We start from the raw sequence: 17490 nt of genomic DNA on the forward strand, positions 1-17490 counted from the left end.
AGCGGGCCGGGCCGCCCTGGCCCGGACCCCCCCGCCGCTGCCGCCGCAGCGAGGCGGCGCGTCCCAGCCCGAGCCCCGGTGCGGATAAACCCCAAAGCCCGCAAAACCACCACGTGGCGCGGCTGACGGGCAGCCAGCCGCCGCTGCTAGATAGCGCGTCCACGAGCTCCTGTGCTGCGTCCCTGGGCACATCCAGACCGCCGCCCTGCTCCAAGAAAGGGGAACCCATGCCCGCCACGTTCCGTCCCCACCTCACAGCCCTGGTGCTGCCCACCACCGAAACCTCCAAGACGCCATATTGAATTGTGAAACTGCCATGAGAGCCCGCAGCCCCGGCTGCCTGAAGGCAACCCTGTACATGCAAATCAAAAGTCCGAGATGCATCTTGGGACTCTTTTAACACCAGAAACCCCTTATAAAAATAAAACTAAGTAAAATTAAAACACACAAGAACCAATGCTGGGCCGTGTAGACCCTAAAGTATTGGGGGAACTGATTTTTCCAGTTTCTGTGACTGGCTGTGACTTAAGAGTGCCAAACCAGAAGTGAGACCCCCGAAGAAAACAAAAGCAATTCAGAACTCTGGGAACACACCCAGCGAGGGACGGGTTCTCCAGCCCTGCTCAACTCCCTGCAGCAGAGCTGATCAGCACCCTCCTCCTCCACGGTGCACGGGCTGCCAAAAACCCCTCGAGCAACCATTATAAGAGCTGATTAATAAAGGCATTTTAAGGAGATTAATATTATCTCCGCCCATTTATTCATAACAGGAATGACAAAGAGAATGTCAATGTAGTAGCAGCTAGTACCCGAATGAAACTCCCTTAAATACCATACACAAAATTTTCAAATATTTAAAGATGATTTCTAGCAATCAGCTAATGATCTACAGAAATCAGGTGGCTTCTGTATTATTCTGTTGTCTGAAAATAATGTATTCAATTATTCCAAAAAGACTTAGTACAATTTTAGCATGACTAAATAATCAAAATGATGATGTAATAAAAGGTTCTTCATTTGATGGGAACTGTAACTTTTCACCTCCAGTGACCATGCAAATACCTCAGTACTCTGAGAAAATGAAAGCCTAAAGCAAAGATCAAAATCATACTTGGGTACCTGAAATTCAGTCTCATATTTTAGAAGGGGTTAAACACTTGTTCTGAACATCATTCAATCTCCAAATGGTTTCTAATGATTGTTTGGGATTATAAAATTAAATGACTGTTCCTTTCAATTATATATTATTGCCAGTCTTTCTACTAAAAGACATAAATACATAATTCTGCCCCTGAATATTTTTCTTAGTTTGTATCCATGAAGAGCTACAGCTGCATCAGGTCCAATTCCGATTCCTGATGTGGCAATAACTGAATTTCTGGGATTTAACCACCAAAAGAAACACTTTTTTATAACTTACTACAAATAAAACCATTTGACTTTTCCTGTTTTCCCTGAACTATCAAAAAATGCACACTTAGGCCTGTAGTATGCACTGCAACTTCTTCCCTTGGAAAACAAAAAAGCCTTATTTGTATTTCCACTGCTAATCGAGTTTTAGAAAGGTAAAAAAATAACAGGAACACTATTTATGATAGGAGAAGCTGATTATACATGAAGTAAAATTTGTCATTGCTTTCATGAAGTTTGGTCATCATATAACTTGATTTGTGTGAGTAAGGGTTTTTCCTAAGGGAGGGATAAAACAGTCTATTTCTAGAATCTAATATTCCTTTAAAAATGCAAACAGTGGCACTAAATGTAAACCTGTGACTGTGGGAGTATCCTGGTGCTGCCTGGAAATGTGGCCATTCCTATAAAAATGACTTGTACTCGCTCTGTATTTTTTTTCTATTTATATCTTTATGATCAATGATTTATATTTGCTACACATTTGATTGATTTTAGAATTTCTCCTGGCTATTGAGGTTTGGGATGTTTTTTTTATTTAACAAGTGTATAATACCCATGGCTTGACGATGACTATCCAGCCAAAAAATTACAGGAACACAAGTTAAGAGTCAACTACTCCAACAAAGTTAAGGATGAAACTGCTTTTGAAGGTCAGTAAGGATGAAGATGTATTTTTAGCACTTAGTCAGTGCAGGAAGTTTACTGCCTTTTGATGTAAAATACCCTACAAAAATTTCAGTTCCCTGTTCCTGGAAAGTAATCTTTCTAGTGGTCTCCAGCAGAGTAGTTCAGGAGAGTCTTTCTTGCTGAGAAACACTAACTGCAATTTGTTATATTAACAGGCAGTAAACGCCCATTTAACTTAAAACATAAAATTGAATTTGGTTTAGAAAAACACAATAACCCTGGATGAGTCATTCACTTAAGAGTTGGACTTGATGATCCTTGTAGGTTCCTTCAATGCAGAATATTCTGGGAATAAATATCTTTTTGGACTTCAACCCTGCTTTTTATTGATATTGTATAAAATTTTGGGTGAAGCCATCTGTAATCTTTAGTGAGGACAGAGGTGCATTCTTACACTCGAAGCAGATATTCATGTCCCAGTGAATTTGAATTACTCCTGTGAGCAGTCTCCCTATACTTTAGTGATGACAATATTACCACGTCTCCCTGATTTATATTCTGTTCCTATAGCAATTAAATTTGTTACCTATTGACTTTCTCCTTTGAAGCTCAACATTACTCTGAAGGTTACAGAGATTTTACTAAGCCCCCCTTCCATTAGACACATGTTCCCTAAGCTGGTACTTCTTCCACAGGCTGGTTTTTCAACATTAATAAGCACTGGAATACAGTAAACTTATCTTCTGGCTGAAATACTTAAAAATTACCTGCTCCACTTCCAAGAGAGGCTCCAAAATGTAATACCAGTGGCCTGTAGCAACTGAAAAATATTAATTTTGAACTTCTTTCTTTGAGCTATTGGCAGCAGAGCTAGGGTTACCTCGTGTAGCAGGGGCTGCTCACAGCTGGATCTGTGAGCACCTGCAGGAATATGGTTGGGAAGCAGCAGAGGATTCCTGTCCTTCCTCCTCAAGGGCATCATTATCTGATTTAATCCTCCTCCCCGAGGAAGAGGGAGGATGATGTCCTAGTTACAATCTGATTTCAAGCTTTTCCTCTAAAAATGACACCACCATGAGGTGTTTGGGGAAAGTTGTTTGCAACCTCACAGGCAAGTCTGGGGTGCACAGAAGGTCTCAGTAACAGGGGCACTGTGATTTAACAATTCAGAGTACTCTAATTCTGGTGCAGGCTGGATTAAACCATCCCAGCTGGCTGGCTGGTTCTCATAGGCTGCCTATTTGACAGTCCTGCTTCTAAAAATATCCCAGGTTGGATTTACAACACTGACCTCCCTGATAAATAATCCTTTACTATCACTAGGAGTCCTCTACTCGCACAAAACATGCCTGCAGTCAAAGAAATGGCAGCAGCAAGAGGAGACTGGTGCTTCAGAACCTCCAGCTTCCCCCTTTTATCTTAATTTTTTTGTATTTTTGTGTTGGTTTTCTCAGCAGCTTTTAGCAGCAGCGAAAGTAAATCTCAGTTCCAAACTGTGTGTACAGAAATATGCGTCCATTTATCCAGATACAATTCTCACTTTCATTTTAATTCTTCTGTAGCAAATGAAATAATTGTGTATTTATATAATTGGTCCATGGGTTTTTGGAAGGGTGGGCAAAGAAGAAATATGTTTTTTTTCCATGTGTTGTGGACTATGAGCTCGTTTGAAAGCCTCCAGCCACTGATCTTGTAAAAAGTCCATGACCCCGTATAATTAAGCTCCTTGACTTTTTGCCTTGGCAATGATAAGGCTGACACAATACACAGCCACAAAATGATTGGAGGTCTTCTGCAGCACATTTTTCATTTTTATGCTTAGGGAAAAAAATGGACCATAAAGGTTTTTTATGGCTTTGCTACATGGTAAAGTTAAAGGGTCCCATTTTCACCATGAACCTTTTGGAAGTTGTTAGTTTTTTATTTTAACAAGGCAGACAGTGCCTGAACTACAGCATTCAAGCCAATTCTGCTTTTTGAATGGAAAATGGGCTTTTTTTCATTAAATGATACAGACTCTGAAGCCTGAAAGCCTGTTTTACATAGAGGCATTAGGCAACAGACACAAATTGATTGGTGTCTTAGTTGGAGACTTTGCCTGAGCCAAGATTTTCTTTTAATCATTATAATACTGGAGAATGCGCCTGCAAAGAACAGGGAATTAAACTCACTCGAGTCCATATCATAAGGGCAAGTAAATACTCAATTTATTTACTTAAGTGTTCCAAAGCCTGCCTGCCTTTCCATGTTACCAGTGCCAAACATATTGATAACCTGATACACAGCTTGAAAGCCCTTAAACTATCTAAACATTAGTTCAATTATTCTGTCTACTAAAGTGATAACTGGGGGCTAAAAGGTAACCAGATTATTGTAGAGAGCTCTCTTGACAGCCTTTAACACCTAGTTATATAAGCCAAAGCCTGGAAATTACCAGCCTCTTGGTATCACTCAGTCCACAGCACATTCTGAAGCAATTTGCTATTTCTAGGCTGTTTTTCATGTCATGGTACCACCCCAGTGCTCTCCAGCTTGCTCTGAGTGCCTGCCCACTTGCAGAACTAGGCAACAAAGGTCCCTAAAATAAATTACTTCCTTAGTGGGGACATCAGGTAGGATTTCCAGATGTGTACAGAACTTTGCAGCTGGCTCAAGGTGGATTGAAGCTGTTTAAAGGCTCCTGCTATGTCTGGACTTGGATTTAACTTAGGCCTGAGCACTGCCCTGTCCCCTGCCCTCTCCCCAGGCCCCCCTGTCTCTCTGCAGTGTCCTGGTTCTAATATGACTTGGAGATCTCAGTGAAAAATGAGGGGAGAGACAGGGATGGGAATGGAGGAAAGGAGCAGCAGGAATAATTCTGATTGTGATCCACTGGAATAGATCACCCTTCTAGGGTAACTTCAGAATTGTTTCCCCAGTGGAACAGAGGTTTCTGGAAAGCCCACAGGGGGTTTATCCAACACAGCTGGGACCAGCAGTAATGGGGTAGTGCCTTGGCAGCTCAGTCTGCAATAAGCAGTCACACAGGGCAGTCCTGCAATGATTTTTCCCTTGGTTCCTAAAGCCTAAGCCAGCAAACATTACTTGCTATTCTTACCTGCACCAGCTAAATTAGACTAATGAACCTAGGCAGTTATTTTTCTTTATCCCATCTCCACTGACAGCATTATCCAAGGCAGGAGTGAATAGTAATTAGCAGCAAGCATTGAAAGCACCCATGACATCACAAAGATTCCCAGGAACTCAGCTGGCTTGTTTACAGCTTTCCCCCTCTCATTGCTGGGAGATGCAGATGTGACATTTCCCAGTGCTGAGAGCTTGTGGGAGATAACTCATTCATACAGGCAACACCTGTGTGGGTGGATGGACACTCAAAGAACTCCATCAGCTGCTGCCCTTCCCTGGAAAACTGCAGCCACACAGCACCACTGATTTGCATCTGGGCTTGGGCTTCAGAACAGTGTGTTCTAGAAGTAAGAATTAACTGTGCAGGTGTAGATTAAATTAGTAATTAATGCTTGACCTTGCTGGAGCTCACCTGTCCACCTGCACAAAACAGGTTTTGAAACCTTGAGAAACACACCCTCAAAGGACAGGATTCATCTCAGTGTCAGAAAGGGAGTCCTTGAATGTCAACTCCCCTGCCTGCTGTTTGTCTGTGCTCTGTTGTCAAGGGAAATGCATCTCCACAGAGTGTTTTGTCCTGTCCTAAGAGACCTAGCTCTGCCTACCAGGACTGATTAATCTTCTGAAGGTGCTGAGCTCTTTCTATTCACTGCAGGAGAATTCAGACAAGATGAATCCTGCACACACTGCAGATCCAGCTGTGCCTGACTGACTGACAGCAGTTTCCACTTAGCTCAGTTCTCTGCTTTTATTAAGAAATGTTGAGGTCTCTGTTAGAAAACACCAAATATTAATAGTACTTCAGAATTCCTACTTTCAAAACTAGAAGAGCCCAGCTAATAACAGCAAGTATTGCCAAACAATGCTCTGTTTTTACATTGTTATAGTCTAGAACTGATGAATTAAAAACTTTAAAACTCTTATAAAAGCATTTGAAATGGTGGTGATGTCACAAGTGCCATGGTATGTTTCAACCAGATTTTTGCTTTCATGTTCAGTCAACTCTTTTTTTGTCTGAATATTGCTCTTGTGTGTCTGAACAGCAAAGCAAAGAACTTGTTTACTACAGCATCCTTTACTTTCAGTGCTTAAAGGAGCAATACATGATGAGTTCATTTATAGTAATTAACAAAGGCAACTAAAATCAGTTGTGTAAGACATTAGTAATTTCACAAAAAAAGCTGCCACAGGCTATATGCAGCTTATAGACCAAAGCCAATGATTACCATAAATTATAACATCATTGTGAAACAATGCTGCAATTAATTTCTTACTCTTAAGTAACTGCTGTTGCTCAGTGCCAAAGAAAATGCCACACATTAACTGACTCGTCACCAGTCTGTGGTGCATAGTACACATGTTAATTTGATTACTCATCTCTGGGAAAATAAGTGCTTTACAATGATAAAAATGCTGTTTTTTTGGTATTCTGAAAGAATGGTAACAGAGTGCCTATAAAAATAATCCCTACAGTAACACAGAGTTATTGTGAAGCCTTATTTTGAGTTGTAGAGCTGGATGCTGCATAGTTCAAAGCCATGGCCCAAGCTGGAGGAGAATGGGCAAACCTCATGGATCTCTTTTATGTGAAAATGTCCCTATAAGGAAAATAGAAAGATCCCACTTTGTTGGTCCCAGAAAGTCTGCAAACTTTATTGTACATCTTGAAAAAGTGCTCCATCTAAGCCACTAAAATATTTATCCAGCAAGAATAATCAGCCATTCTGGAATAGGTATCAGGATCAAGAAATTATCATCTTTCCTGAGACAGGAAATACATGTTATAGACATATATTTGTTATGCAACATGAATATTCTGCCAGGGACTGTGTGTGCAATTAACTTTATTTTTCAAGCAGAATTCTGTGGAATCACCTCCAGAACCAAGTATCACCTTGTTTCTGCATGAATCAAAGGCAGAATGGTACTCAGTGTAGTGTTACACACCAGTGAGAAGCAAAAGTAGCACTTCTGTGGGAATCTGAAGCATTCCAGCATTACTCTGCAGTTAATCTTGTACTTGCCTTTACAAGAGACATAAAGGCTCCATCCAAGGAGACCTGATTACTTTGTAAGTAGCACAGATGAGGATAGAGGGTGTCTTTATGTACAATAAACACAACAGTGTCATTTGTAGAGACGAGTCACAAAATTTGCAGTGCTTTGTTAAAAAGAAAAAAACCCAATTCTCTGATTTTCAGAATGGCTACTGGAAAAACAAGTTTTAACAGATTAATTTGCAAATACCTTCAGGCAGTGATGCTGTTTTACACCACAATGACACAGACGCTGAGTTTCAGAAGGCTGAGAATGACTCCTTTATTTTTGGGATGTGTCTCCCTTTTATACTATTTTACACAGACCAATTTGATTGGTGAAACAAAGACAAACCTCTTCATTCACATTGGTCAAACCAGAGGGACATCAAGAAGAAGTCCCTCCAAGGGAAAGGAATGAATAACATAGGTACAGTTTACAAAAACACTTATCTTGTTTACCAAAAATTCCCTGGGAAAAGAATTTCAGAAAACCAAAACATCCCAGGCACAAAACCAGGGCTACAAGGCAGAAACAAGAGGTGGGTAATTCCTAGGGGTACCACCCCCCCGACAGGGTGACATACCTCCCCAGAGAAGGCCTGTCCATTGAGGAGGTGCTCTGAGCCCTGGCTGTCCTCGCTGCCAAAGTGCAATCGGATTTCCTCCAGGCGGTGACTGTAGGTCATGGGCCCCCCTGAGATGTTCACCAGGTGCTCCTTGTCTAACCTCAGGGACACGTGTCTCCCTGTGTTGTACATCGTCCCACTGACCTAAACAAAGTGGAGAGGAGGAAAAAAAAAGGATTTTTTCAAAATAATCTGCAAATCTTACAAACTCTTTGGAGGTTTTGCTCTTTACGTGCCTTTGCTCAAATACAGCGACACATCTTGTGAGATGAAATAACCAACCTGAGGTCACATTTCAGTTTCTGCTTTGAACCTTACACTGTGTATTCAAATATTTTGCTAAAACCCTATGTACACATTTTAGCCTTGGCTGACATGCTGAATAGGACTGCTGCACTTCTAATTAAGTAGAGTACAACTTTTGGAGTACTTTTCATGCCAGGTCTGAATAAGGCCTTCAACTTCAAAATTTCTGCACTGGAAATGGGAACATTTCAGCTGACATAAATTATTAAAGAGCACTTGAACAAAACTGAAATTTAATTCTTTTTCCCTTCTTTCAATATTTATAACAAAATTACCCAAAAGTAAAGGTGCAGCAAAAAAGCAGAGATGCAATGATTCATTAATAGGGGACTCTGTGCCTCCTGGAGCTGCAGGTAAAAACTTTCACTGTCTTCCCACGCAAGTCTCTTTATTTTGTTATAAATATTTTATATGTACAACTGTCAGATCTTTTAGCCAGAGAAGTGCAGAATTAATTCCAATTTGATTATATATGTCTAGTTCCTACTATACATCAAATAGCTCCTTGAGATTCATTTTTATTTTTAAAAAGGCTGAATGTTGTGTTTCATTTGCAAACTGATTTACAGCTGCTGTAATGAAAAAGGAAATGATTGTGGAAATTTTTCATACGGAATTCTGTCATGATTTCAACTGTCAGAAAAAAATTCTCAATCAAAAAGTTCTTTAATTTATGCCATTAGAAATTCAAATATATCAGTTTGAATTAAAGTAGAATTATGATTTATTTAAAAACATTCTGCATGGATACAAATGCACACTTGAATAACATTCATTTAATTTAAGAAGTGGAAGTGTAGCAACACTATGCTTTGTTGCACTTCAATTTAAAATTAAAGATATGACTATTATATGTTATATCCTATACTACATCAGTACTATGGTAATTAACATTGCTGCAGTGTCATTTTATCTCTAATACTAATTACTGAGTTGAAACGACCTGTTTTCTTGCATTGTAAAAAGTTACACTGAACAGACTGTGCACTAGAATTAAATGGAGGAGATTAAGCAGATTTTGATTGTTGTAGTTCTTTACACTTTCATACAGATGTTCTATTTTTTGTGTGTTTATTCCAATCTAAAAAAAAAGCAGTAATAAATTTCATATGAAAAGCCATAAAGACATTTATTCCTGTTTGTTGCAAATAAACCACAATGATTTTATTTATAAATGCTCCTTACTTTTTCTACTTGACTTGGCAAGCATAATAATTAAATATCAAGTTCAGTTTAATAGGTGGAAGAAGGTTAGTTTACTGAGTTCAGTTTCAGTACACTGCATAAAAGTGACATGAAATTGCTAATCATAAGTAACAAATGTAGTTTAAGAACAAACAGGGGAAAATGGTTAAAGCCTCTTATGCACATTTGGAAGCTCATGCTTCACTGAACCCTCAGTTAAATTCAGCAGCTATGCAAAATATTCAGAATGCATTTTCTTACATAAATTGTCATAAATCTCAAATGAGGTTACCATTATTTTGTCTCTGGAAATAAAACTGACCCAAATAACCCCTAATGTGAATCAAATCACTCTCCACACAGCAGAGAGGGGAAATGATAAGAGGCAAATTCATGAACAGGAGTAACATTTGTCTTTCTTATTTCCCCCTTCATAAAAATGCAGTGCTCATAACGACATGGTATTGACTTTCTGGAACCAGAATTTCCCTGCATAGCTGTAGATGGGGAATATCAGGGAAGCAGTGAAGCATCTGAGGTGCCTCATTTCTGACCTGAGGGGAGGTGTGAACACTACATGTGAGACTGTTAAATTCTCCTGCGTGGGCACAGGCTGGGCACCAGGCAAGACAAAGTCCAAGATCTTCAGTAAGTAAAATACAAGGCCTTGCCCCTTTATGTGCCTTCTTAAGTTTAAGGGAAGCACTGGTTTTATTGTTGTGTGTGCTGAAATAAAGAGGAGCTGCAGAGATCACTTGAGGTTCATCACCAAACTGCACCTTCAGGACATGCCCATTTATGAAGTAGAGTCTTGTATTTTCCATGAGATAACAGCTGAATGAAAAGGCTGAAATATTGAGGGACTTTTTTTTGTGAGAGGACTCTGTGACTTGCCCAGGCTCTACAGTTGGCTGTGCTTGATTATGGGAAGGACCATCATAACACCATGTGAATTTCTTTCTTGCAGTTCAGGATATTGTCTGATTTATACACAACCCCAAAATATTACCACTTTTATGAGTGTACATTTCAAGTATAACCATTTACAGTTAGGACACAGAAACACTGAAATGTGTTCATCCTCTGTTAGCAAGTTCAATACCCACAAATGCCTTTTGCAGAGCAAATGTATCTTATTTTCCCTATGTGCAGTTTTAACTGCTACTGCAGGAAAATGAGGTTCTGAACTTGTTCACTACTGACAAGAGAAGGATTCTCCATGTTTATAGTACTGAGCCTTTAAAGTGATGGGGACTAATTTCAAAACATCAAACTAAGTTGGTTTTGGGGAAAGCAAATTTGCATGTGGCCTTAAACAAGGTTACAGGTGTAGAAGTTAAAAAGGAAGTATTTTCTGCATTTTGTACATTACCCTATAAAGGCAATGTACAAAATGAATTGAGAGAGTATTGAGAGTGGGCACATTATGGGAAAGATATTGCCTTTTTCTCAGTCAAGTCTCTGCTACTCCAGAAAGCACAGTTGGTTTTTTTTTTTTTTTTTTTTTTTTTTTTTTTTTTTTTTTTTTTTGTTTGTTTGTTTGTTTGTTTGTTTTTTTAATGTGGACTGGATAAAATGTTATAGGGCAGTTAAAAAGGCTCACATAAATGACCTGTTAAGATCTACATAACTATTTCCTTAATTTCTCAGACAGATCTCAGGTGCTTCAGTGTGGTGGCCTCTGTGCTGCTTCTTGCTCTGCTTTGTTCTCTGTGTGTTTGACTTGAAAGTTACACAAAAATGAAGACTCAGCAAACAAACATGAGGAAGAAATAAGCACTAAATCTTGACCTCCTCTTTTTAAGAAAGATCAATATTCACATTTATCTTACGTTCTAGAAATGAGACTGCAGTAAAGAAAACATTAAATCATCCATACAGCTGGTCTGAGAAAACAGGGAAATCCAAAATCATCCAAGTTAATGATCAGGCCACAAGCTCATTTGACCTAATTTTCATCACAGATTTAGAAACATTTCCAAACAGGTAATATTACCCGTGTCAAAATCCCCAAGTAGAAGAGAGTACTCTCATGGGCTTCAGTCTTAATTATGGAACACTTCAACTTTGGTAGGCTTTAATTAATTTATTAACATATTCCTGATGTAGTTATTTTCTATTTAATCTCATTACTTTTAATTCTTGCTTCACAGAGCTTTGTGCACATAATTCTCCAGCAGCATTTTTCTCTCTCTTTATCTTGATGCAAGACATCCACACAGGTATAGGATGCTTATGAAGTATTCCATACTTCATTTCTCAGTAAGATCTGGATATCCTGTGGTAGTTCTATATAACTTGGCCCTGTGACCACAAAAAAAAAAAGTCCCAATTCTGCTCTTTGGAAGGTGGAACATAAGCAAAGTCAGTAAAAATGCACACCCAAGAAAAACAATCTCTTTGATGCACGTTTATCTTGAAATGCTACAGACTTTATAACCAATGGGAAAACCCCAACAATAATTAAAAAAAACCCCATCGAAATCCCTAAACCAAACAAGCCATATGAAAACCAGTCCAGAAAAATTCTGTTTTCCCCTCAATGGTGTTCTTTAACCCATCATCTGTGGAAACATGTTGGTTTTGTCCCAACTGTGTATCTTGTTCCCTTCGTTGTTTCTTCCACAAATAGTCCTGAACAAAATACTTTCCAGAACTTCCTTTGTGGCCTACATCTCTACATTACAGCCTCTGTTAAAATAGCCTTCAAAACCCCGAGATGAAGAAAAAGAAGCCTGTTTCAAGGTGAAGCCATGCTAAAAATATGAGCAGGGGAGGCAAGAGGAAAGGGGATGGATACTCTGCCTTTCAATTCCATTGAATTCGAATTGCTACGTCTGCAGTTCACTGTCACCTTCAAGGGGTGGCACAGACCCTCTGCTTCCTGGGGCCTTTACAAATAGTGAAATGGTACATTTTGGGTTTATTTAAGTTAAAAGTGGGCTGAAGATTAGTTCCAAGAAAGTTTTTAAACTTGTATCAGTACCTGCCATTGGACCAGCACTGAATGTAAGGGAGCAGGAAAATCAATTGTGTATGGCTGCCTGCTCTGGTGTCCTTGGATCTTATCTGCAACATTAGATGTTCCTTTCTTTAGGATGAAAACAGATACAGTCCTAGGAAGGCCTACTGCCTTGGAGGGAAACAAATCACCAAGGTTTGAGTTGTGTTTTGAAGGAGATATAGTGCCTTGGTTTTATGTGCTGCAATAATGAGTTTTTCATCATCTGCTGCCTTGGCTCTTCCATCCGTTCCTGCTGGAGTCCTGTGTTCCAGTAGAATAGGAAAGCAGTTCTACAGGCTCTGGGAGGGTGGGAATTGTGGGCTTTCCTCCTCTGTGAGCAGCACCTGAACCATTTAGCCATTACCTTTGGTTTCTGCCCCTCAGCAATGGCAGCAGTGCCATGAAGATCCCATGGAACCTGTGACATGCCACTGGATTTCTGCTCAGCTCCTCTCCCTGAGCAGCTCCATGGAGGCGACAGGTGGTCCACAAAACATTAGTTCATTAACACTAATATAAAATTGGTCATAGCATCCCCCATTGATGGATCTCAAGGTGAAAAAAGGCAAAAATAAGTGTGCAATTGTTTTTTTGTCTCACTGGGATATGTCAACATCTTTGCCAGGTTGGTTCATTTTCCTCCTGACAGTTAGGAAGAATTGTCCTATGGAAAATTTCATCTCTGAACTTGAGTTTCTATATATAGTGATAAACTCAATCATTCTTCTGAAGTCCCTCAAGCAAGTTCATTTAATGGGGTTATTTTGGTGATTGTTCTTCATCATATCCTGTGATATAAAGTTTTGTCCTCCCAGATTTAAATTGACTGGACTGTAGTGAGTACCTCCCTTGAGCAAAGCAGATGCTGCTCCAGGATTTGAAAGCAGAGTTTACACAGGCTTCAGGTCTGTGATCTGAAATCTGACTTTTGGGGCAGTGAGGAAGCACTGCACCAAACCAGAATTTCAAAGGGAACCTGCCAGAGCAGCCTGGTTTGGTCTCTGCAGCAAAATTATATTCCTTTATTTCACAGCAGTGGCTACATGAGAACATTCATTCTTTTAATATTGTGCTTATGGCATCCAGTAAGTTTTAATAGTTTTATGGTGTTGATTCCTCTGGCTGCTGCTAGAGGGGGCCCAAGCTGGAAAAAAAAATGTTTTTATAGAGTTGTTGTTCTAAGATATTCAGCAGTTCTTTAAAAGGTGTTGTGTTTTGAAGTCTTCTCTTAAAGAGGAAATTGCCAATTTCCAACTGCTGTATCGATTTTCCAAACTTTTGAGATCTTTATCCTGGTCCTGAGGTATTTTTTGTGTGTATGGAGATACAGGTACAAAAAAAGAACTTTCAAATTTTTATTTAAGCAATTATTTTCTACAGAAGATGCAGTTTTATTTAGGTGCTTTCAATGAATATTTGTCCATTTGAGGACTTACGTTATCTAAAACCTTTCCCCTGCCTTTATGCTTAACCACTGTATGCAACATTATGTAAAGAAATCCTGCAAAGGCTTTATCTTTGAAAGTAATTTCAAGGGAAATGCTCTGTTTCCTGCATGCTTTCCTCGCTGCCAGCAGAGAGCAGTGTCCACCCATCCTCTACAGCCTTTACCTGTATCCCACAGGGACTGCCAGAGCCGGGAACAAAACTCATCTGGTTTCTGTGGCAGGGCTGTAATCTGAGGCTTTAATTCAAGGGTGGTGGACTCAGCTGTGGGACAGAACTGTGGGATTTGCTCCCCAGCTCAAAGGTTTGGGGGATTCAGGCTCTGCAGGTTTCTTGGTCATCTAGATAGAACATCTAGAATGGCTTTTCTGGCAAGAATTCAATGCTGTTATGTTGTGTTTATGAAAAAAAAAAAAAAAAAGGAAAAAAGTGGAGATAAGAGAAATAGAGATAAGAAAACACCTCTTACTGGGAGGGAGCTGCAGTCTAATTGCTGGGCTTTGAAGAACAACACGCATCATCATCAATATTTGATTAAAAAAGGCCCGTGTAAAAAAAAAGTAAAATGTAAGAGGGAAGTGTAAAGATTAACATAATCTTTTCATCTTCTCAGCTGAAAAGTTTTAAAAAGGAAATGATGTTAATGAGCCAAATTAACCCATTTACCTGCCTAATGTAATGTGTCATCTACCAGCATTTGCCATGACACACTTTTTTCTGCTTTTAAAGCACCATTTTCAGTGGTAATTTTTCCCATTCACTCCTCTGCAGTTTTGCCTGTTTACTTCCCATGTGTCCTGGGTTGCAGTGTAGGATGTACACAAAGTATTTATTCTATCACCATCTTCATGAACTGTTGAAACCAGGTGGGCTAGTGTTTTCCCAAGCCCCCTGCCTTTTTCTGCTAATGGTCCATTAACGCCTTTGGGGTGTTTTCTGCTAATGACTTTTGAGATGTCTTCTGCTAATGGCCCATGAGTCACAGGTAACTCCCCCCAGGGGTTATCTCTGTTAATGGGCCATCAAGGACCCATTTCACACTTCTCATGCTATTGTGAGATGCTCTGCCCAGGGGGAGGAGCCAAGCATTCTCACCTGGATATAAGCTGGGATTTGGGACAGTGCAAGTAGCACTTATCCACTGGATTCCCAGAGGACCAGAGCTCCCAGACCTTTCTACAGGGTCACTGCTTCAGGAAGAGCACCTCACCTGGACTGCTTCCACCATCCTGCTCAGGTTGTATTTTGACTCTGTCAGTGATCCTTTGTGTTATTGTATTTATTTTATTTTACTTTTACCTTTTTACCTTTCTTCTTATTAAATTATATCTCTGACTTGGAGCCTCTCATTCATTTTGCTTTCAAACCACAACACCATGTGACTGGGCTGTAAAAAAAAAGTGGCGTTAACCTCATAAATTAAATATTCAGCCTTACTGGCTAATGAGCACAATATGTCAAATCTCAGTGATCAAAATAGTGCGCTTCAATAATGTATACACTATTCTGTAACAAAATCTAATTTTAATGGGAGACCTGCAGGGTCATGGTTAGTCATGAGATAATTATGTGCCATAGGATGAGAAGGACTGAAATTGCTCCAAGGACACTGGTAACACCCCACAGAGCCCACGTGCTACACGCTGCCTTTTAGGGATAATAAAGTGCTTCATTGTGTTTCCACTACTCCATTAATGCAATGATTTCTGCTTATTAGTAACTATGGAGCCTAAAGCAGATGCAGCCAAATTTATGGTGTCTTGCATTAATAATTGCTGGGTGTGCTGACACCAGCTTTGTAGTGATCCCATGCTCTCCTGAAGCTAAAATATCCCATTGTGAGTAAAAAAAGATATTTTGGTCCATTCTAAGCCAAACTTTCACTGGCTGCAGAACTCAGCTGTTCACAATCCTATGTGTCCACAGCCACTTTTTTACCACTGATGACAACTCTCATCCTGTGCTGTGACAGTCACAAGGATTACATGAAGGAGGGAAAAAATTGCATGCTCCTCTTAGCTTATTAACCTTAGTTTAGAAATAGGCTAAGTCAAAAAGTAATTAAGGGACTAACTGGGTTTTAGAGAACTCCTTACCCTAACTTGCAGTCTATAAAGAGATTTTAGTTTGGTTTTGTTTGAAGAATCTGCATTGAAAGTTGCATTAAGGATAATTTTTGTCTCTGCTAAAGGGTTGTCAAAAGAGCTGCCTTTTCAAAATCTGAAGGCTTACATAAATATTTAAAAGGTTGTAAATGGCAGAGAAGCCAACAAATTTGTGAGAAATTCAGATCAATGAAAAATTGCTCTTTCCATTTTTTGATGTGGGTTCAAAAGGCAAAATTGAGTATATTAAAAAAAAAAAAAAGAGGGCCTGAGTTCCTTTTTAGTGAGTTACACTGAGATGCACTGACCTTTGGAGCTGCCTGATTTCAGAGCTCTTCTTCTTTCAGAGGTCTTGACTTGAAAAGCTAGAGGTTTTCCAAAGGAATCCAGATCAGACAGAAATTTATAGAATGTATATTGAAATCAGTGTGTTTTAATTTCCTTATGTTTACCATCCAGCAACACAGGCCTGCTTAAATCTCATTTGATCAACTGCATATTAATAAATGTGTTCCAGCTTTCTATGATCTTAATTTTTCTTCTACATTTCCTTCAGTGCTTTCATTCCTAACTCATCCTTCCCTGCTGAGACCATCAGATATAGCCAGTTGATTGATTTAAATTCTCTTTTAAACTGTTAGTGCACCTTCTACTTTACTATTTGTGCACAGTATTAGAAAAAAGGCTGTGCCAAATTAGTTTGAGAAGTATCATTCAGGTGAAGTAATTAATACTGGAGTATTGTGTAGGTTATTCTTGAACTCACTGCTTTATTTACCTGCATCTGTATATCTTTACATGTATATATCTCTATATATACATCTACAGAAGGGAAGTATTTTATTTTTTACTAACTTTGTGTAATAGAAAGGAAGAGAAAAATGTCCTCTCGTGTGGTGATGCAATCCCTACTCCTCCAGCAGGTGCTTCCAAATCGGGAAAAAGTCTCAATTTACCTTTGGACATATTAGGAAGTTTAGGAAAGTTCTGTGGGTTTCTCATTGTAATTGGCTGAGAGCCAGCATAGAAGTATGGATTGGACTCTGGGAATGTAACTCAAAATCTGTTGTTCATCTCATTGGGCCAAGGGCCAAAAAGCCCACTTGGGCTGTTGAGTACTAAAGAGAAAGAACAGAGGAACTCCATGCTTTTTGAGGTGTTGTGGCAAGCGAGAGACTTGTCTCAGTGCTATGCTTGTCTTTGGTTTTGGTTTTTGTATAATTTTCCTTCTTTATTAAAACCTTTTTGATTTTTCGAGGCACACTCCATCATGCCATCTCACCAATTATTATAGCCATGTTTCTGCCCGGCTGGCCCTCAGTATGGGTCAAACCCATAGTCTCACACAGGCTGAGATTAATAAAAAACCTTTTGTGTTATTGTACATGCAGAGCAGCAAATCCAAGTGCCTGAGAATCACAGAGCTCTCTGCCCAGGGTAAAGGATGTGCCCTCCAAGCGCATCTGTTTTACACCACAGCCAAAACACACCACTATCAAGGTTAGTGATTCAATTGTTTTACAAGAGTTAGAAAACACCACTTGTTGTAGTTATTTATGTCTCCAGTTCCCTTGCTGCCAGGATGTTTGAATTTTTAGGCCTATTAACTTTTG

The 17490-nt window shown here is 39.5% G+C and overlaps 1 protein-coding gene across 1 annotated transcript in view; it reads right to left on the bottom strand.

The window, feature by feature from the left end:
* CA10 (carbonic anhydrase 10) overlaps positions 1-17490 on the bottom strand; it is a 474049-nt gene that overhangs the window by 292293 nt on the left and 164266 nt on the right. Inside the window, exon 4 of the mRNA XM_083874768.1 lies at positions 7790-7975. Within this exon, the coding sequence (XP_083730894.1) occupies positions 7790-7975 (186 nt within the window). The remainder of the gene's footprint in view (positions 1-7789; positions 7976-17490) is intronic.

The sequence above is a fragment of the Zosterops lateralis genome, assembly GCF_965231275.1.
Source record: "Zosterops lateralis genome assembly, chromosome: 18".
NCBI lineage: Eukaryota > Metazoa > Chordata > Aves > Passeriformes > Zosteropidae > Zosterops > Zosterops lateralis.